This window comes from Cyprinus carpio, chromosome B5 (genome assembly GCF_018340385.1).
Source record: "Cyprinus carpio isolate SPL01 chromosome B5, ASM1834038v1, whole genome shotgun sequence".
Taxonomy (NCBI): domain Eukaryota; kingdom Metazoa; phylum Chordata; class Actinopteri; order Cypriniformes; family Cyprinidae; genus Cyprinus; species Cyprinus carpio.
In genome coordinates, this window is record NC_056601.1 from 22074559 (window position 1) to 22096620 (window position 22062).

Sequence of the window (22062 nt, forward strand, 5' to 3'; positions counted from 1 at the left end):
GATTGAATAAACAGTGCCTGCACATATGAATGTCATTAATAAACTTAGATGCATCATATATGCGGATCAAACAGGACTGCCACAGTGAAGTTTTGAACTAGGCTCATTTTAGTCTAGGAGAAGGCCACCAATCACTACTGTCAATTTAAACTAACCGCTGATCACAACTGCTCTCCATCATTGTCATTGTTAAGATCCCAGTCTCTTACTTTTATTCATTAAAGCAGAGAAAGAAGTGAATGCCTGCGCCTGGAATACAGAATCCCGCCCAATTTCCAAATGCCAGGGATCGATAGGCAATTTGACGGATGGCTTTAGGAATAGGAAGATCCCACCATGAGAGCCCTTAGCTCTGTCTAACAGGACTTGTGTAAATCAGGTTAACAGCAACCTGAGGAAAGAAGACACGTGAGTAGACAGAATATTCCTGTCTGTAGCCGGAGGATATTTGTGTGACTATACAAATGACAACAACTCTCGTTAAAACTAGTGTTGTCACGGTACCAAAATTTCAGTATTCTGTACCAATACCAGTGAAAATCCACGGTTCTCTGTACCAATTTCAGCACCAAAGCAAAACACAAAAACATGCTAATTAAAAATTTTTAATATACTTTTATTTAATCCAAACTGTGTACATATTTAATTTTAAAGGGATTTGGAATTGTAAAGCCAAGAATAACAACTAAGTTAGCTAAAAAAAAAAAAAAAAGAGAGAGAGAGAAAAACAAAAAAGCCCAGAACTGCTTTTCTGACAGATATATCACAAACAATGTTAACCATTTGTAGATTTTCTAACACATATATTTTAGATTCACAATTCATTAAAAAGCCTCTGGTGTGTAAAAATAGTAAATATCATCATGTCATCCAGTTTTTTTTACCCTAATAAAAGTTATAGGAGCATTAAATAGTTAATAAAGAAACTTAATTCTAATGATCATTATATTAGCGTTAGCCGCGTTTATGCTAACGATTAACTACTCTAATAACAGCGTTCATTTCAATCCACCATTCAAATTAAAATATTTTATAATAAGAATTCATAACAGAAGCTGTGTTTCCCACAGCGGCATATGCAAATTCATTCTGTAATCAAATAAACGCTGAGCCTGCGCTCACAAACACTGCTCAGGCATTACAGGCAAGATTAAATGAAAATGAACTCCATAATTTTCTGAAGACAGTCAGTTTTCTTCAGAAATACAGTGATATAAAAACACCCGCACCAGGTATAAACTTTGACACATGCAGTGCTCATGTTTATTCAACGAATTCAAAGACTTTTGGAAAATCTGTTTGTTGCGGTCAGTTTTGATATTTCCCAATGTATGGGAAACACTGTGAAACTTACCTGCTTTAACTCTTTAATTTGATCTGGGTGTCTGTCTCTAAAGTGTTTTGTTAGTTTGGTATGTTTCCTCCTTTTGAGGTCACCTCATCTCAGTGCTTTTATGAAGAGAGCATATCTGCGCAACTTTCGGATAGTGCACCAAGAACCGGGGTGTGACCGGTACTTAAAAAAAAAAAAACTGGTAGCGTAACATTTTTGTTTTTTTAGTACCGAAGTACCAGGTCTTTCGAAAACACTAGTTAAACCATCTGTAAACTGTTGTTCATTGCACAAACGGGTTCGAATCAAACAGTATACATCCATAAAGAGCATATACTGTATGTTAATGTAGCAGCGCACACATGCATTGAATTTTGAGTGTCGATGGCGAGTAGGAGTGCATTATTAATTTATCTCTAAAGTGGCGTTCACACTGACAGCGCTTTGCAGTTGTACACTGACCCAAAGTCATTCATTTTTCAACTAGAGTTGCCACTTTCCGGCAACATGCTGACACACAACCCTGGTGATGTGACAAAGGTGAGCTTTACTTTATGCAAATAAGCACCTGCAGCAAATACCAATGGGAGAGCAGACTGCCACCTGAACGGTCAAATACAGATACTCTGCAGCCTCCAGTCCAGAATACCTGAATAAAATAGCATTTTAGCATTCCTCTTCATGTCAATGGCAGCTGCTTGGCTGGCATAGATACAACTTGCATGTTCGTCAAGACATGATTGTGGCCATGCTGATGGGCGTACAGTTCTGGGAGAAGAGATTTTCAGTCAATCACTAGAGTGGTAAATGTTATTAATTACTGACAATGATGGGCTGTGGGCTGATGGCATCTAAATCTAAGTTTCTCTTACTGTCAGTGAAACATACTAGGTCTTTTATGCTGACCAATTAAGCCTTTATTTGATTAAAAATACAGCAAAAAACAGCATTAGTGAAATATTATTACAATTTAAAATAACTGTTTCTATTTTAATATATTTTAAAATGTAATTTATTAATGTGACGTTAAAGCTGAATTTTCAGCAGTCTTCAGTGTCACATGATCCTTCATAAATCATTCTAATATGCCGATTTGCTGCTCAAGAAACATTTTTACTATTATCAATGTTTTGCTGATTAATATTTTTGGGGAAACTGAGATGTTTTTCAGGATTCTGTGAGGAATAGAAAGCATTTTGATATGGAAACACAACTGTATTTACTGTTTTGATCAAAAAGTGGGCATGTTGTATTCAGTTAGAAAAGACTGTATTACACTTTTAATTGAGAATCAATTAGATTGTGAAAAGTGGGCATTGCATACTAGGAAAGAGAAGTGCATTGCAAAAATAAGTGGGCTTGGTGAAATTATTGAAAAAGGAAATCATTCCAAAGGTGTAGAAAATTATTATTATACATGATCAAGTAATACAAACAGGTATATTTTTGCAATAACATGCCCCGATGACTCCTGCACAGTATATGACCGCCAAGTAAAGGTGGCCATTTTTGATTTCATGTTGATTTTAAGCCTCAGCCTAAATTTTCAGGTCAGCCATTCTGAAATATCCTTAAGTGTGAGTTTTAATGAACTGTTCCCAAAAAAAGGAAAAATTATACAATGCCAGAACATCAGCACTCTCAGACATCAAAACCCCCTTGAGCTGCATTCTGCACAACTCACAATTAATTACATGTCATCTCATCAAACTCTGAGAGACAATGGAGCCTGCATTCATTAGCTGACGATGATGAACTAATAGTGGCGTGACTGCGAGAGAGGAAGTGTATTTCCATAGTCCCATACCAGGACCAGGGCCACTGCGAAATGTGCAATTAGCCCGCAGGAATTGTGAACACACTGTGTGTGATCAGCCATTTGGGTGAGTGGAGTGTCAACAGCTCCAGATGAAACGTGACACACTGATTAATGGCACAGCGGCTGAGACTGCCACTGAGCTCATGAGATAGATGGGCCGGAGTTTAGTTTGACTTCAGACCACTGCATGTCACAGATTAATGCTCATCCTTCTCTGGGATCTTGGTTTAATGCATCAAGCTAGGCAAGCTCTTCAAAACACATTGACAAATTAACATTTCACCAGAACAAGTAATGCTGCAGCATGATGATCTATATTTGTCCAGGTAACCTGTTAGAAACACTGCCATTCCATTTCATCTTACCTGTCTGGTCATGATCAAAGATATAAAGAAAGACTATCCATTATATCTAACTAGATTATCTAGCAGCTTAACATGTTAAAATGACAAAACCGCTTCCAAAAGCTTGTTAAAAACATACACTGTACTGTTCAATAGTTTGGGGTCAGTAAGATTTTTTTTTCTTTCTTTCTTTTTGATCAAAATTTATACTTTTTTTCAGCCAGGACACATTGAATGAGAAGTAAAAAAGAGAGTTAAGACATTATGTTATAAAACATTTCCATATCAAATAAAAGTTCATCAAATAGAAGTCATTCCACACTTGACTGGGCAGCACAACCATTTTAAAGCAATTCTAATAAGAAAAAGAAATGTTTCTTGAGCACCAAACCAGCAAAAAGAAATGTTATTTTGAATTGTAATAATATTTCACAATATTGCTGTTTTACCTATATATATTTTCTATCAAAATAAAAATGAATTAGGGAACTTAAGACACTTAAAATGAATAATCAATCAATCTTATTGACCCCAAACCTGAATGGCAGTGTTCTTTACAGTGGGGGCGATTTTGTCCTGTCACTTTACATAGCTCACAATTCATAAAGTGTGTGGTGATCTGTTGCTGGTATTTGTAATTTTTAATGTTTATAGCGGAGTATTTCATTGTGGTTGTCATCTGTGGTGGAAAGCGACATTGGCCATTTCCAGTGTATCGCTCCAATTTAATTGCTTTTCCACGGCTCACTTTCCGTTCTAGTGAAACAAAAAGCAATCTATTGTGCAATTTCAGATCAGAAAAATCTAAAAAAAGGTCTACTGGGGCAGATCAGAATCTCAAAACCGTTTTTCAGAGCAAATCCATGACCACTAGACTGTTAGTCAATAACTGATCTATGCATATCCACTGACCAACAGATATTAAGAATCCCACGATTTACTTGTAGCTGATGAGATTACAATCAAATGTCTCACAGTCATTTGAGCATTTGAATCGGTCAGCATGAATGATTTATCCCTCAAATTACTGTGTAATTTCACTTAATATACTTAAGTGCTATGAAAGTTGCATCCATTAGTTCTTTACCTGGCGTTTGTTGTCCGTTAAGTCTGTAACTGTGATGTAATGATATAAAATATAATGTTAGACCCTGCACTGCCATCTATAGACGTGGATGAGCAACATCATAAAGTTTTACGTAGGCTAGTACAAGTGACTTTCAGAGAGCGGTAATTAACCCTCTTACCTTTCCAACAAAAAAGCAAGGCGTGCGTCACTGCTCAGGATTTTCTCCGACATCAACACTTTGCACCGTCAGTATACCGTACAGGTAGTAATTCTTCAGCTGTACATAACTTATTTCAAACATTGCATCAAACTACTCATCGACGCTAATGCTACTAGCCTATTTACAGAGGCAGTCAGCAAACAGCCCACGTTAATGAATCAACGTGAGTAACGTCATTTCATCATAGTGGACTACTTGCTAAATACATAAAAAATTTTTAAAAATACTATTTATTTTAAAAATGATATTGATTTGAAGTGTTCTTTTTGTAATGTGTAGACTGACCATTTGTTTCCTTTATTTTGGCATTTCTCTCATATTAAAAATCTTTGGAAAAAATATTTATAAATGATAACATTGACCTCACTTTGTGTGTGTGTGTGCTTAGAACATGTTTTATTTGGTTTAACTAAAATCCCCTAAAATTAAAGGTTTTGCCCACCTCCTTGCTGTAGGTGTATTTTACAAATGTAGTAGGTTATTTTATATATTTTGTGTTTTATGTCGCTATTTATGTGTAATATTGTAGTCCTAACTGTATTTGACTGCATGTGTTAACTAAAGTTTAACAAAAATACCTTTTTTATAGAAAACTACTGAGTAGTCTTAATCTCATTTACACTATTCACACACCTCTTCACCAAAACTCAAGTCATTTTTTAATGTATGAAACTAGATTACAGCTCACAATTCTGCCTTTATTTTCTCTGAATTCTGAGTTAGTTTCTGCCACAGAATATATTTGTTGTTGTTTTTTTCACAATTCTGTCTGTTTTTTTCTCAATTGTGAGTTTATGTCTAACAGTTCAGCCTTTTCTTGTTGGAATTGCAGAATTGTTTATATCTCTGTTATTTGTTATAAATGTGTAACTTAAGTCATTTTCCCCCTCAGAATTATGAGATATAATTGTGATATAAAAAGTATTTTGTTTTATTTCTATCCCACGGTGGAAACAAGCTTCCATAAAATGCACTTTTAAAGTTAGAAATATACTTTGAAAATACTCTATATATACTCTTCTAGACCTGATTCTTGCATTTATGAAAACAATTCATTTTTGTATCCATTTTTCATATCACAGTGCTCTTTGGAATGGGGATTAGTTCAACTTGTAAAAATCAAGGCCAAGCACTCAAGGACAAGTAATATGTAAAAAGCCTTTATTTTCTCATGGCTATATAAAGTTAAAAACAACACCTTTGACCGCACACATTTTTGTGTAATGAACTGTTCATCAAGTTCATTTTTGTGCACCTAATTAATATTCATGAGCCAGCCCATTTCCATTTCACAGTGTCACGGCCAGCACATTTGTACTACTGAATTTTAAAATAAGACCCATGGTCAAAACATATTGGCTATGCATGAAGAAAACCACATTAAAGAGCACCAGTAAACCAAACAATAGCTCTGCAATCATTATTTTCATGGCAGATGTAACTTGAAATTAAACACTGAAGCTTTTCATCTATTTCCTTAATTTGAGATCTCAAGAACCAGCAGTAAAACAAGTATATGATCGAATAATATTCTTTCAGAAACTTCTGCAAATGCCCATTTTAGCAGAAGATGAGCCTGTGGACATGCAGCGGGACACATTTCGGTGGAGGAAAGTCATCACAGCACCCTTCGCTCCTCGTTTTAATTACACACAACAAACAGCATAGATGTTTCCTAATAAGATGGAGTCAGAGAGGGTCTCATTACCAGTTATGAAGAAAAAAAGGAGGGAGGGAGAAAGTGGGAGAGCTTTCATAAGCAAAAGAGAGGATTTCTCATGCATACAGAGGAAGTGAGTACAATAAACAGGCAGTAAATCAGTTCCAAAAAGAGTTGGCATGAGAAGTGTTGTGCTTAGAGTATTTGTTGAGTGTAGAACCAGGGGTAATACATTTTTAGGAGATCATCTCAGAGTACTGATTGATCTACATCATATTTTCATCTGATTCAAAGGCCATACAGTGGATCCAGAAAGTATTCAGAAACCTAAATGCACAATTCATCCAAAACAAAAGACATTCTGTAATTTATTTTGAAGATATATTCCATTAACCTTTGACAACTAGAAAACATCCAAATACTTCTATCATATTTCTAAAAGTGAATTAAGTTTCCAAATAAGTTTTTTTTTCAATATTCGACTAACTGTAATAACAATGTGCTTAAAGATCAAATGCATTCTGCCATCTAACTTCTATATATAAGACGCTATAAATGTCATTTTGCCCAGGTTTGGATATTGTTTGCCAGGAAGTACTCAAGATTTGAAAGGAGCTGCATTCTTGTGAATCAACACTTGAGACACTGGAGAACAAGTGTGTTCGCTGTGCATCAGCATTATTCTTGTCCATCTTGTTTGATCTTCACATTTGCATTAAGCATCTTCTTACAGCATAACCACTTAGCAGCCATTTATTCTTACCTAAAATCAAAGGCCTCTTATTGATCAGGCATGTTTTTCAAAGTGAGTTCATTTTGGACATTTACAGCACATAGTAAAATTAATCCCTTGGCAAGTTCACAGCCGTTTTGTGCTGCAGGCACATATCAGTTACTTCAAAAGCAGAGCAAATAAGATAAAGATGCTAAGAAGTTAGAAGCTGTAGAAAGAGAAAATGTTCTGTTTAAAACACTAGTTTTAGATCTTGATAGGCGACACAATGATTTTCTCTGAGCCACCAGCACACGTCTGTGACAGTTTTCAGCTTTCCTTTCACGAGGGAAGAACAGAATCTCACTCTGCAGGTGAGAAGTGTTTGTCTGTATAAAGCATAAGATGTCCTGCGGTCTCACAGAGCAACACTGCCCTCTACTGACAGAATGCTACATTCCACATTCACTACAAATATACAAAATCAGCTATACATATGAGATACTGGCTTTCAATAACGTGTGCAGGTCATATTTCATCCTAAAAGTAAAATTATAAGTATGAGCATATATACCCTACCATTCAAACGTTTGAGGTCGGTAAGATTTGTAATGTTTTTGAATGAAATCGCTTATGATCAACAAGGTTGTTTTCTGTTTTAATGTACTGTGCACATTTACTACGTCATATAAATTCACACACATACAGCATATATTTAGGAAATATTTACAAGTATATTTTTAGATTCATATCATTTATATTATATAATATATTAAATATAAATATATATATTAAATATATTAAATATAAACATTTTTCTGTATACTGTATACATGCATGTGTGTGTCTTTATATATACACAAAAATATACAGTACACACACATTATGTAAACAAAACTTTTATTTTGGATGTGATTAATCGTGATGAATCGTTTGACAGCACTAGTTTTAATATATTTTAAATTGTAGGATCTACCTTTTTTAATAATTTAAATGATTTACCCCAGTCAAAGGCTTTTTATTGTTACTACGAGTGCCTTGGAGTAATTCATCTTTTCAGTTCATATTTTAAATTTGGAAATTATTCTTCTGATGATAAAATGGAAAGTTCAGCAGCCATTATTCCGGTCTTCAGCGGCACATGATCCTTCAGAAATCATGCTAATATACTGATTTAGTGCTCAAGAAACAGGTCTTCTAATTATTATTAATGCTGAAAACAGTGCTGCTTTGTTTCTGAAAGCCATGATACCTTTTTTTCAAGATTCTTTGAGTTGAAAATTCAGAAGAATAAAATTTTACATAGAAATCTTTTGTAACACTATAAATGTAATTTTTGATCAATTTAACGTGCCCCTCTTGTATTAAGTGTTAATTTCTTATACTTTATGGCAATTATGGCAAATATTATTCTCATTATTGTAATGCAATCAAATCAATCAATAGGGAAAATATTCACAATAAACAGTTTTTACTGTATATGATAGTATTTGCTGTACTGTCTTTACGCAGATTGAAATTAAACTTTAGAGAATAATGGGTAGTTACATTTAAAGTAGATTTTCTGGACGCATTACAGTATTGAGAATTTGGAGTGAAAATGTACTTAACCAATACCAAAATCTTAAATGTTTTTTTTTTTTTTTTTTTTTTGTGAGATTACTGATGGATTTGGTGGCTTTTATTTAGTATGTTGTTGCAACCAAATGCCTGGAGGAGTTCAGTATTTCATAACAGTGTTAACAAATAACAGAAACCAAAAAGTGTTGTTATATGGAGTAATGTTTATTGCTGATTAGAAGTTGAATATATATTTATATATACAGTTGCATACATTGGAAAACCAAATATCCCATATCATGGAATATGAGATGAATGAATGAATGAATGTCTCCAGACTCGCAGTGATAATGAACTGTATCTTAAACACTGCTGATTGTCTCTGTGGCACCATCTAATACTGCAACTCAATGATAACGCTGTGGAATTGTATCTCTACACCTATTTTCAGGATCTGGACTACAATTAAATAAGCACTGATGTTTTTTTAAACAACATTACGTAAGTGTTGCCAAGCTGTTGAAAGTCTTGCATTTTTAAATAGATCAAATTCATTAACGTATATATTTAAAAAAAGGGGCTCATTGCAATAGAAAACGTATTATGTGGAATCGAGACAGCTCACGCAACAAATGACAATTCTGCCATCACTGACTCACCCTCATGTCGTTCCAAACCGGTATGACTTTCTGTGGAACGTAAAAGATGATATTTTGACAAATGTTGCTAACCAAACAGTTTGAATTCGATTGTAATTTTTGTCCTGTAAGTCAACGGGAGCAGAAACTATTTGATTAACGACATATTTTCTTTTGCCTTCCAAAGTAAAAAGCTAGTTTGGAACAACATTAGAGTGAGTAAATGATGACAGAATTTACATCTCTGGATGGACTATCCCTTTAGAGGGATACTCCACCCCAAAATGAAAATGTTTTCATAAATCACTTATCCCCATGTCATTCCAAACCCATGAAAGCTTCGTTCATCTTCGGAACACAATTTAAGATATTTTGGATGAAAACCGGGAGGCCTGTGACTGTCCCATAGACTGCCAAATAAATAACAGTGTCAAGGTCTTTAAAAGGTATGAAAGTTGTCATCTAGATTACTCCATCTCCCATCAGATGTGCAATCTGGGTTATATGAAGCGACAGGAACACTTTTTGTAAGCGAAGGAAACTAAAATAATGACTTTATTCAACAATTCCTTTGTCAGCAGTCTACTCTGTGTCTCTCCATATCACCGTATGCTCTTCTGTATCATCCGCGCCACAAGGAAGCGCTGTTTTCTTTCAAATCAAAGCTAAATACATGTAGAAACAGCGCATCCTTGTGGTGTGACTGATACAGAAGGGCATACGCAGCATACGGTGATATAGAGAGACACAGAGGAAACTGTTGACAAAGGAATTGTTGTATAAAGTCGTTATTTTTGTTTTCTTCGCTTACAAAAAGTGTTCCCGTTGCTTCATATAACCCAGATTGCACGTCTGATGGCAGATGGAGAATTCTGACGACGACTTTCATACCTTTTATGGACCTTGACACTGGTATTTACTTAGCAGTCTATGGGACAGTCACAGGCCTCCCGGTTTTCATCCAAAATATCCTAAATTGTGTTCTGAAAACGAACGAAGCTTTTATGGGTTTGTAACGACATGGTAGTGATTAATGACAAAATTTTCATTTTGGGGTGGAGTATCCCTTTAAGTCCCTCATGATTGTAAAGAAAAAATTAATAGCAGCAAGTGAACACCATCACCAATCTAACTTAAAAACCAAAACAGCTGCAGATTCTGTAAAAGTGCCTTTCATTTCTGAAGCAGTACATTTTATAGTACCTAGTAAAGATCTATGACTTGCATTGATGTGCAGTTTTACTGTTTTCGTACTGCTTTTAAAGAAACACTGTATGCTTGATTCCCAGCGATAGTACAATGATCATAGTCGCAGATGCTCTACTGTAATGTAGTACGTCATAGGCCCTATGATGAATCAGGTGTTGAGATGGATGCCTAAATTGGCGCGTTTCCTCCTGGCACAAGATTCGTTCACCCTCATCAATCTAAACATTAAGCCGAGCTATTCCTGCAGAACCATCTGTAGCTGCCTTACAATACGGTGAAAGTACAGATGACCACAAAGCCACTGACCCCACGTGTGCCTTAATATTCTAGACTCAGCCGGAGAGTGGAAACGGATTGGGGAAGTTGCATTCAACCACAATCGCATACATCAAACCAACAGCGCAACTCCAGTTTCCCCTTTTTGTCAAATTTTATTAGATCTACAATAGATGGGACGGTCCGGTTCACATGGCTGAACCTTGAGCCCCTTGGCTCGGAGTGTCCTGTTTCAGGCAGTCCTCTGTCACGCCCTGTGACGCCAGTTCTGAGAGCACATTGTCCAGGTAGTTGGGGTCGGGGTAGCCGTGGCCGGAGACGTTGGACATCATCTCCGTCTTGTGGTGGATTTCGTTCCATATGACGGTGTCTGGCTCCCCTGTGGTGCTGGAAGTGCCCACGGTGAAGATGAGGCGCCGTGTCCATGCCACTTTCAGCAGCTCCAGCACCTGGAGATGGTTGGAGATGATCAGGACCCTCAGTTATAAAGTAAACACAGTTTGCGGTTTGTTTTGAGAGGGAAACGCAAACCTGAGCACTGTGCAAAGATCAACATTAAACCTGAATGCTGAGCAAGACCCGGTTGTGAGCCAATACATTCTGCATTTCTTTTGTAACTCCGCTGCAGTATGGAGTGATTGATTTTTCTTGCAAGAGAAATCCAGTGCTGTTAAAACTCACATGGAACTTAATGAACTCGGGTTACAAAAACAAGAAATTATGTTCTGTGGTTATCGGCAATCGATAAATGCTTGAGTTGAAACATTCTTTTAAAGGTTTGACCTTGTCTAAGGTTAGGACGCTCTGATGGGAGGAGGATTTTAGGGAATTTCAGACAAAGTTTTACTGAAACAACTAGCTCACAATGATTACAGGGCTGAATAACAAAGATGGACCACTTTCCCTATTGGGTCAGTGATTTTTGATTTGCAATTTTTAGCGCTAGTAAGCATTGTTCACTCAGAAATGAATATTCTGTCGTCCTAAACCTGTAAGACTTCCGTTTATCTTTGGAACACAAATGAAGAGATTTTTGATCATCTCTCATCACTTGCTAAGTATTTCTTATAATAACTATAATTTGGGAATCATTTTTGCAAACTGTCTTTGTATAGAAATGTTACCATTTGATGAAAAAAAAAATGTATATGTGAAAAATGTGTATTATATTTTTTTAGACATTCTGTAATTTAAAAAAAACAAACAAATCTTAGTAATAAAGTAATAAACAAAATGATACATTTCTAATTAGAGATTTAAAATTATAATTGTAAATAAATTAGAAATGAAAAATAAAAATATAAATATTATTATTAATTCATTTATTTATTTTTAATTTCCCCATATAGATAAAGCATCAGTTTCTGATTTTTTACATGAATTTCCCTACAGTGACCAACTAAAAGCTGAACTGAAAGTGACATCAATACACTATTGACAATTGGACCACTGACCTTTTTTATGTGACTGCACCTTTAGTGACATGCACTGAGCACTCACATGTACATCTCTAGCAGATGGCCATTTATTTTATTTTTATTTTTTTAAAACTACTAGTAGCCTGCTATATTTTTACACACAATGACATTTTAATGGCATGTTGGTGTCAGCGTGTGAATAGCAGCACCAAAAGCCAATGCTTGTGTGAGTAACACATAATACTGGAACAGTTGATTCAGCAACTAAACGGTAATTTAACAGGTTTAATGTGTGAAAGGGCCAGTGATTCAATATTCTGACAAATGAGCATGGCATAAATCTTTATTTGAACTGGGTCAATTCCCTCCATTACCTTTCTTCCTTTGTCATTGTCAGGAAGGAAACAGAAGCGAGGGAATCCTCTGCACGTATACGGCTGCCCTGGGTTTGGGTGCTCAGGACCCTGCAGACAAAGAGTGCATTAAGATGATGAGTGCTTAGTGCGGCCTGAGGCAAGGACAAAACCATTTCCACACAAAGGAAGGAGTCAGCTATGCCCCTAACAAGCGCAGTCTGCTGGATGAAAACATTTAGCTGGTTCCTATGGATCTCTAGCACTTCATTCAGTTTATTTATTTAGCCTACCTCTTCTGAAGAGGTTATTGTTAAGAATATACTTAAATCATGGTGCAAATAAATATAAAACAGTACAGAGCACATCATCAGCTTGCCAAGACAGACCTGTATTCCGGGCGGGATGTTGTAAATGATTTGTATAGTGCCGCAGTCTGGGTGTCCAGGCAAAGACTGAGGGATACTGTAAATCTCCATCTTGCCCTTGGGTTGGGTGCCGGTCTTCTCTCCGTAGATCATCTTACATGAGGGGCACTGAAGACTCCCATCCTGTGGTGTAACAAAAGTGGGAGAAAATAAAAGGAATGGTTTACATGAAAATATTTGCAGGTTTTTTGTAATTGCATGCACCCATTGTCATTGCTGGAGTAATGGTTTTTCCTCTGGCTTTTGAACGCTATAGTATATTGGAATACTTTTAAAGGTATACTTAATCCAAAAATGTCAAATTTACATTTTTGAATATTAACAGTATACCAATCTGTAACGAATCCTGAAGCTACCCTACAATAGTATAATATACAACTAAAAGAACTGCTTTATTTGTTTAGCTCCCAGATCCGTGTCAGTCAGAAGTGTTGGTAAGGAAATGCACACCTTGGTTCCATTGTTGTACATGGCCAGCATGCAGAGCATGTGGAAAGTGTGACCACATTTTGTGAGTCTGCCCACGGTGTTGGGCTGAAGAGACTGCGAGCACTCAGCTGGGACCTCATAACCAGAGGGGCAGGACAGGCGCTCCATACAGATAATACAGTCCTGAAAGCACACAGCCAGATGTCACATATCTCACAGGGCAAGGCATGGATAATATTTCCAGAAGAAGCATTAAACGTATGAGTGAATGGCATAAAAATATGTACAGGTCATGTTGTATTTTAGGACCATTAAGATTTTTTGCCTTGGAATAACTGCATAATAGTCATGAAATCAAATGTACAAATTGTCTAGAAATGCAAAATAATCATGGTGTAAAATATGACCTGTGAAATGAACCCATCTATGCTAGTACAAAAAAAAAGTGTTATTGGACTGTGAACTTTAAATATACCTCATCTGGGACCACAGGCACTTCCTCCATGTATTTCTTAATGACTTCTTCTGGTTTCTGAGCTGGTGCTATGAACATAAGACAGACCGTAACCTACACGAGTCCAATAACTGGTGCTCAAAATCAAATGTTATGACATGATTGCATTTTGTTAAAGACACCTTGAAAGCTTAAATTACAGTGTTGTGGCTTGTAGAGCCATATATATATATTCCTGTCAGCTAGGCTGTGTGTTCGGTTATACTACACAGATTTTTGGCCAATCAAATGAATCCTTCCTCATAACACCACCTATAAGAAACAAAACATTGTACATGGCTGTGACTCATCAATTGGATTTATTATTATCATTATCATTTTTTAACTCATCAATATGTCCCACCAAAAGTTCATGTTTCAAGCCATTTTGTGGGTTAACATCCAAGAATCTTCCCTTTATAATATTAAGTGCTCTCTAAAGTCCATTTTTAAATATATAATGAATTATTCATAGTTAGAAACACTTTGACTATTTGTGCATTATGCAGACACTTAATGTTTATTTGAACATAAACTCCTGTATCATTAATGCAGAATGCTATGTTTGTTTTGGTTTCTAAATGACCAGATACATTATGGAAATGTGTTTTGGTAGGAAGCAGTGAGACATGCTATGACATCTGATTCCAGCATATTTCCAAGCAACAACCACCAAATAACTAAGGCAATAATGTTTGCTCCAGACTTCCTGAATCAGAGTTTGCTCTAATGAGAGCATTTTTATGCATTATACACTGATTATGAGCTGACACATATAAGCTCATGTAAACACAAGCTTATTTGAATTTTCCCCAAGAAAAGTTTAACTTAAACCAATTAAAAACTCTTTATTTTTTGCACATCAATCCCTAAGGGGATAAAGTGATGGGGGGAGGGGAGATATTATTTCAATGCTTTTACGACACACACAGGAACTTAAATCATTTAAATAATGTGCATATATCAGCCATTTTACAGAAACTTTGAAGTCAGAAATATCTGTTTTATGGCTTTTCTTAAAGGAATAGTTCACCCAAACTCGCACTCATGTCGTTTCAAACCTGTGTTAAGTTTCTTTCTTATGTTAAACACAAAAGATAATGTTTTGAAGAATTATATATATATATTATATATATATATATATATAATATATATATATATATATATATATATATATATATATATATATATATATATATATTATATATATATATATATATATATATATATTTTTTTTTTTTTTTTTTTTTTTTTTTTAAACAGTTGTTAGTCCCCAATGTCTTCCATAGTAGGGAAAGAAATACTATGAAAGTAGATGGGAACCATTCCTCAAAATATATTATTTTATGTTCAACATAAGAAAGAAACTCATACAGGTTTGCAACGTCATGAGGGAGAGTAAATGATGACAAAATGTTCATTTCTGGTGAACTATTCCTTTAAACAGTCTTTTAGACAGTTCCTTTGATACTCATCAGCCTCTGACATACCATATCAAAGCACAAACTGTTCAGATTACACATCCTGGTGTTAGTTTTTAGAGGTGTCAGACAACAGAAAATGTGTTTAGGATGTTTTAGTAAGCTGATATTACAGCAGTAAACTAACATTGCTTGTGAGTGTCAGCCTGAACCTAATATCCATCTTCTGTATTAAAGATGTTAAAATAAATGGCATTAACAACAACACAGGTTATGTAGCAAACAATTGTTATTCCACAAACCCCCCAACAGACATCTGTCTGCAGTGTCCCACAGGTGAGCAGGCAGGTGTCAAGCCGAAAACCATCAATGGTGCATTCATTATGTGATCGGGAAGATGGAAGCAAGATAGCGTGACCATGACAGCATTAACATGAAACGGGTGAAAACATGGCAGCCATAGCAAGCGATAAACAGCAAAACATAAACATCTTGCAATGGCCAGAAGGAGCATGTCAGAATAAAGTTGAAGTACCAAAGCCCTTGAGGAAAATATAAACGGAAAGTACAATGGTAAGAAAAACAGCAATTAAAAATAGGACAGGAGAGCAGCAGTTTGCAGGCCAGCGGAGGGCAGGTTCGGTCGAGCTGGTTGGCGGTGCTTAACTACCTGTCCTGGACTGTCTCTTTGCCCTCTTAACGGAGCTGGGGTGGCTTTTGGTGGGCCTGCTGGAGCCACTCTGGGAGAAGGGGGCGGTTGAGAAGCGAACTCCCAGTCCTGCAGCTGACATCAAAATGGAAGCCATGCCTGGAACGGCCGGAGGCCATGTGGAGACATGCAGGAGGAAGGGAGGAGGAGGAGGAGTGAAGGAAAGGAAGAGTAATGAGCCAAGAGTGGAGAAGCCAACCACAAGTGAGGCATGCTCTGATGAGGTCAAGAAAAGTTTAGAGTCCTACTTACTGTAGAGGAAACAATATCAGTCCAACTATAGATGCTGACTACAATCCCACCTGCTCTTGATATTTATCTAGGACTAAATATGCTAAATGCAGATCACAGAATCCAATGTGCTTCAGAGACTAACTGTGATCACAGAGGAAACACTTTTCTCTTTTGGATATCTGACTATTTGCATAAAGTCTGGTCCACATTGACAGGAAGAGACCATCTGATTGACATGTAAAGTTACCAACCACAAATCAAGCTGCTTTTGACTGACATGTAGGAAATTTGAAATCCATTACACCATAATAACAGACCAGCATGAAAAGTGTATGCTTCCTGATGGATCACAAACAACATTAAAACAGCACAGGGTTTTAAATTTGTGTCTTTACATGCACCAACACATTTGGAAAAACCTGAACATAACCATTACATATTTAAGAGAGCAAGACTTCTGAAGTTTAACTATTTTGTCTTGAGACCCATGTTGTGAAAAGCATCTGGTTGGGGTCACATGGACCCAAATTAGTGTAATTATACAGTACATTAACGGGGTCCTATTATGCTCTTTTACAAAGTATTGATTTTGTTTTGGGGTGTACTAGAACATGCTCTCATGCTAGGTGGTTCGAAAAATGCATTATTTTTCACATAATTTACATTATTATAGTCCCTTTCTCCCCAGCCTGGCACAAATGGCTCGATTAGTTCTGGGTTTGATGAAGGCCTGCCTTCCTGAAAAACTAAATGTGTTTTGATTGGTTAGCTGTCCCAGTGCGTTGTGATTGGTGAACAGTTTAGACAGTGTTTCAGTACTGCCACACCCCCTGCCAAAGCAGCGAGTTCCATCTGCTCTGGTATAGTTAAGGATGGCGTCAATATTGCCATATCAATTTGAGCCAGATTCAGACCCCGAGAATATTGATTATGAATTTCGCACAGAACCTTTGCCCTGCTCGGATACTGCAAGACATATTAGACACATATATATATATATATACATATCCATGGTGATAACATTATTGCTGTTTTGTTTTGTTTTTCCTAAATCACGTTTTAGATAGGATGTCAACAACTGCATTTACTATGTAGAGATACGTTCAACGGTAATATGTATTATGTTTATTGTTCTTTAATTCTAACATTATAACATGAATTGCAGTGAAACTGTTATACAGCTGAATTTATTTATACCATAGTCCAGTGTTTTCCACAGACTTGCACTCTATTTGTGGCGGCATATATATGCAAATTCATTCTCTGCCAGCAGGAGGCGCTGTTGGAGTGGTAGAGATCTAGGTTTCCCTGGTAACCGCTGTACACAAACACTGCTTTATCAGATATTACATACAAGAAGAAATGAAAATGACATCCAAAATTTCCTGAAGACAGTCTGTCTCCTTCAGAAATACAGTGTTATAAAATCTCCCACTCCGGGTTTCGATTTTGAAACGTGCAGTGCTCATGTTTATTCAACGATGTCAAAGCCTTTTGGAAAATCTATTTGTGGCGGTCAGTTTTGATATTGCAGTGGTGCCACAAATAAATCAATGTATGGGAAACACTGTAGTCTCATAATTGAAGTGTTGTAGTTGTAGCGTTGTTTTTTTTTAAATGAAACATCTCCCTTTGGAGTGGACTTTGAGATTTGTAGCTCTGTAGATCTTTTTTATGCCCAAACATGCACACTACACACTGACTAAAATTCATAAAGTATAAAAGCATAATAGGACCCCTTTAAGATGATTAGCCATTTAAGCAATCCACAATTGCCTAAAGTCCACCAACAAACCAATTATAAATATAATCAATCATAATTTTCCACATCCCTTACTCACACAGGCACAATACCGCACACAAAATATTAAAGGGATAGCGCAGTCATTTACTCACTCTCACGTGGTTCCACACTAGGAATATACAATACTGGAAAATGACATGGGAAAAACTTTTAAAGTCTGACTGTTCATACATACTTTTTACAATAACACACTCAAACCTCTTTCAGTAACTATTTCAGAGTTTCTGTTTGGTTTCTTCCATTTTCATAGGTTAATCATATAAAGCAACTGTGTTGTCTTTATAAACTTTTTGAAGTGTCAAAGTTTTGGTGGGATTGACATTCCATTAAAAATATCTTCATTTGTTTTTCAGAGATCTTATGGGCTTGAAACAACTTGAGGGTGAGTAAATGATCATAATTTTTGGGTTAATTATTTCTTTAACATTAAATATTTAAACAATTAACATTTACACCTATGTGTAAATCCAGATCACCCATCTAAATATTTGTGTTTGGATCATCCGAGTCTGACATTAATCCTAGTCCTAAACCATTTCTTCATTGTTTGCACACTACATAGTTTAGTGTTCAACTATTTGCACTCCTCGCACACACACCATTGTCAATGCAGAAGCCAGCACAGACACAAAAATCACACAAAAATGTCAGTGGATTATGCTGCTGATGAAAACTATAATCACGGAAAATGTCCACGACATGGAGCAGTTTAACAGTCAGTTGATCATGAATGATAGGAAATCCTACAGTTAATCTAATGTTTGCATTGATCACGCCACCTTCAGTCTAGTGGAAATGTCACTTTGTCCCAGATCTGTCTTTCTGTTCCCCGAATGCATCTTAGTGCAGCTGCTGTCAGCTACAAGAACAACAGATATCCAACATCCCCAGACACGCACCATTAACTTGAAAGCTCTTTCAAAGCACACCAACTCAAAACCCACAAACTGGTGACTCAATGAAGCCACTATAATGTCATAAACTGATATGTGACAAGCAGCTGATGTAAGACAAATACATCAAGGTGGAACCAATATACCGCAAGTCTGAGGCATAAATAGACTTGTGACATATTCACTGAAGAATGCCGAAACTAACTTCACTGACTATCACTGCTTCATTCTGACACTCCCAAGAAACAGTTCAGCTGCTACTGCAGCATCAAACTCCTTTCTGGGATGAGGAGAAGGAGAGCCCAGTGCATCACTGTAAGGATTTTCTCTGGTGTGGCATGTGTGACGGGTGAGTGCTGTACCTGCCAGTGCAGAGTTCACATTACTGGATCCGTTCACGTGTAGAGGGATGGTTGGGATGCTGTGGAGACAGAAACATAGATACTTTAATGCATGTAGACATTAATGCATGACAACAAAAGCTTTTCAAAATGACCTACACTCCCATTACGGAAGCTGTGTCATGTTCTTTTTATGATACAAAAGAGAGAGGGAATTGTGTTTGCTGAGATTCCTGTTGACGACCTATTAAAGATAAAATGAAAGCAGGATACGACCCAAGGAAATTCCCCAGCCTTCTCAAGCTGTCATGGTGTAATTCATGCTATGCCATCTGATATGTCTTTTATATATACACTACCTTTTCAAAGGTTTAGGGTCAGTAAGATTTTTTTTTTTAGAAGCAGTGAATGTTTTTATTCAGCAAGGATGCATTATATTGACCGAAAGTGACAGTAAAGACATACTATTTCAAAAAGTTTCTATTTCAAATAAATCCAATCTTATCATATCTTAAAAAAAAAATTATCACAGTTTCCACAAAAACATTAAGCAATACAACCATTTTCAACATTCAAAATATGATTTCTGATGGATGATGTGACACTGAAGACTGGAGTAATGGCTGCTAAAAATTCAGCTTTGCCATCACAAAAAAAAAATTAATAATAATAATCACATTTTAAAATATATTAAAATAGAAACCACTTAGTTTAAACTGTAATTATACTTCACAATATTACTCTCCAACTATATTTATTTAGATAAAGCAAATACAGCCTTGGTTTTCATAACAGAATTATTTACCAATATATATAAAAAACAGTGAATATGCACATACTCTTAGTGCATAAAAAGGAATTAAATTGAATTAATTAAATAAATGAATATATATAGTTTCACTAGTTGATATGACAGTAGTTTACAAAGAGTCAGCATCATACAATTTTTACATCAACAATTTTGGGTTTACCAATACCATTTTTCATAATGATAGGTGTTCAAGTAATGTGAACTCCACCACTCATATGGAGAATAAAGCTTGAACAAATTATAAATCATTTTAATAAGGAGAATGGTGTGAACTTTATCTTAATGCAAATGTCACATTTTCTACTTTTCAGATAACAAGACTTTTTTTTAAGTGTCAAGAGAACATGAAACCCAACATACAAGTACTTTCATAATATCAATTTGATGCATACCCTGAAAGAACAACATTCCAGTAAATATGTGTATCACAGCAAAATAACAGAAATGTAAAGTAAATCCCACTGATCTATGCAAAGTGTCTAAACTTCATTTAAAGGGATACTCCACCCCAAAATGTAAATTTTGTAATTAATCACTTACCCCCATGTCGTTACAAACCCATAAAAGCTTCGTTCGTCTTCGGAAAACAATTTAAGATATTTTGGATGAAAACCGGGAGGCCTGTGACTGTCCTATAGACTGCCAAGTAAGTTACACTGTCAAGGTCCAGAGAAGTATGAAAGACATCGTCAGAATACGCAATGAGAATACTTTTTGTAAGCGAAGAAAACAAAAATAATGACTTTATTCAACAATTCCTTTGTCAACAGTCTCCTCTGTGTCTCTCCATTTCACCGTATGCTCCGTATGCTCTTCTGTATCAGTCGCCACAAGGATGCACTGTTTTCTTTCACATTAAAGCTAAATACATGTAGAAACAGTGCATCCTTGTGGCGTGGCTGACAGTGTAACTTACTTGGCAGTCTATGGGACAGTCACAGTCCTCCCGGTTTTCATCCAAAATATCTTAAATAGTGTTCAGAAGATGAACAAAGCTTTTACGGGTTTGGAACGACATGGTTCTGCTACTATTTAATCTTCTGTTTTCCTAACGATTCTACTTTGGTTCATCTATGTAATGACACTCCAAGTCACAAGAATAACCGCTCGCATGACACTCCCACAGTGATCTGAGAATCTCATGACACTTGGGTGTGATAAGGCTGAATGCCAGAAAATTTCCATCATTCCACACTGTGTAACACTGTGAGGTATGAATTAACAAAACTGAAACCCATATCTGAACTTCAGCAAGCAACACTAATAAGTTATGTACACTCTGTCCAGATGCTGTCATTTATTGCTCATATTTTACTATTAAGATGGTTAAGTGGTTTTAGTTTGACTTCAGCTGAGACTGTTCATTTCAGAGTAGTCATAGTCTCAGCCTCAGATGTCACGCCCAAGGACTGCTGGCTGAACATCTGATGCATATGGCACATGAAAGTATAAACATTTTAGGAGTTTCGAAGTCGTCATCGGATTGATTGAAATATAAAGGATTTCTGGGAAACGTGTGTGTCACGTTCTTTAATGTTCTGTCTGGAAACAAAGATACCGTGATGCCAAAACCCCTCACGAAAGAAGAAAGCAGTCGTGTTTACAACTGTGACGACCCAGCGCTTATCAGGATCAACTAAGCGCTGGATATTCAAAAGTATGTGAAATATTTAAAGTTCACCACATAGAATCTTTAAAATATGTCAGAAAGTTTTACACATTGCGGTCTGTTATTGTGGCGACATTTCCTCGCCTCGAAACGTGACGCTGAACGAGACGAACTGTGATTTATTGTTTGACATCTCTGTCAAACGGCCTCATGGGCAGGCCTTGGCCAATGAAAGCTGCCATGAATTCCAGACCTTCAGCCGTCAGAGTAATCATGACA

At 36.3% G+C, this 22062-nt stretch overlaps 1 protein-coding gene and 2 long non-coding RNA genes across 5 annotated transcripts in view; 1 reads left to right on the forward strand and 2 right to left on the reverse strand.

Annotated features, from left to right (window-relative positions):
- Positions 1 to 4957, reverse strand: part of LOC109090895 — an 18844-nt gene extending 13887 nt beyond the window's left edge. Inside the window, exon 1 of the long non-coding RNA XR_006154897.1 lies at positions 4584 to 4957. This is a non-coding gene — a long non-coding RNA (uncharacterized LOC109090895). The remainder of the gene's footprint in view (positions 1 to 4583) is intronic.
- On the forward strand, positions 4696 to 13213 carry LOC122137496. 2 transcript variants are annotated; one of them, XR_006154895.1, is made up of 2 exons: positions 4696 to 4827; positions 12656 to 13213. It is a non-coding gene; the product is annotated as an uncharacterized LOC122137496 (long non-coding RNA). The 2 variants fall into 2 exon arrangements; XR_006154896.1 differs by having other exon boundaries at positions 4819 to 4948.
- Positions 10904 to 22062, reverse strand: part of LOC109090125 (probable E3 ubiquitin-protein ligase DTX2) — a 15441-nt gene continuing 4282 nt past the window's right edge. Inside the window, exons 3-9 of one of the 2 annotated variants that reach the window (XM_042724913.1) lie at positions 19385 to 19443; positions 16053 to 16190; positions 13944 to 14011; positions 13490 to 13651; positions 13001 to 13162; positions 12633 to 12722; positions 10904 to 11289 (exon numbers count right to left, since the gene is read on the reverse strand). In XM_042724913.1, the coding sequence (XP_042580847.1) occupies positions 11029 to 11289; positions 12633 to 12722; positions 13001 to 13162; positions 13490 to 13651; positions 13944 to 14011; positions 16053 to 16190; positions 19385 to 19443 (940 nt within the window). In that variant the 3' untranslated portion in view covers positions 10904 to 11028. The remainder of the gene's footprint in view (positions 11290 to 12632; positions 12723 to 13000; positions 13163 to 13489; positions 13652 to 13943; positions 14012 to 16052; positions 16191 to 19384; positions 19444 to 22062) is intronic. The other variant, XM_042724914.1, reaches the window with a different exon arrangement.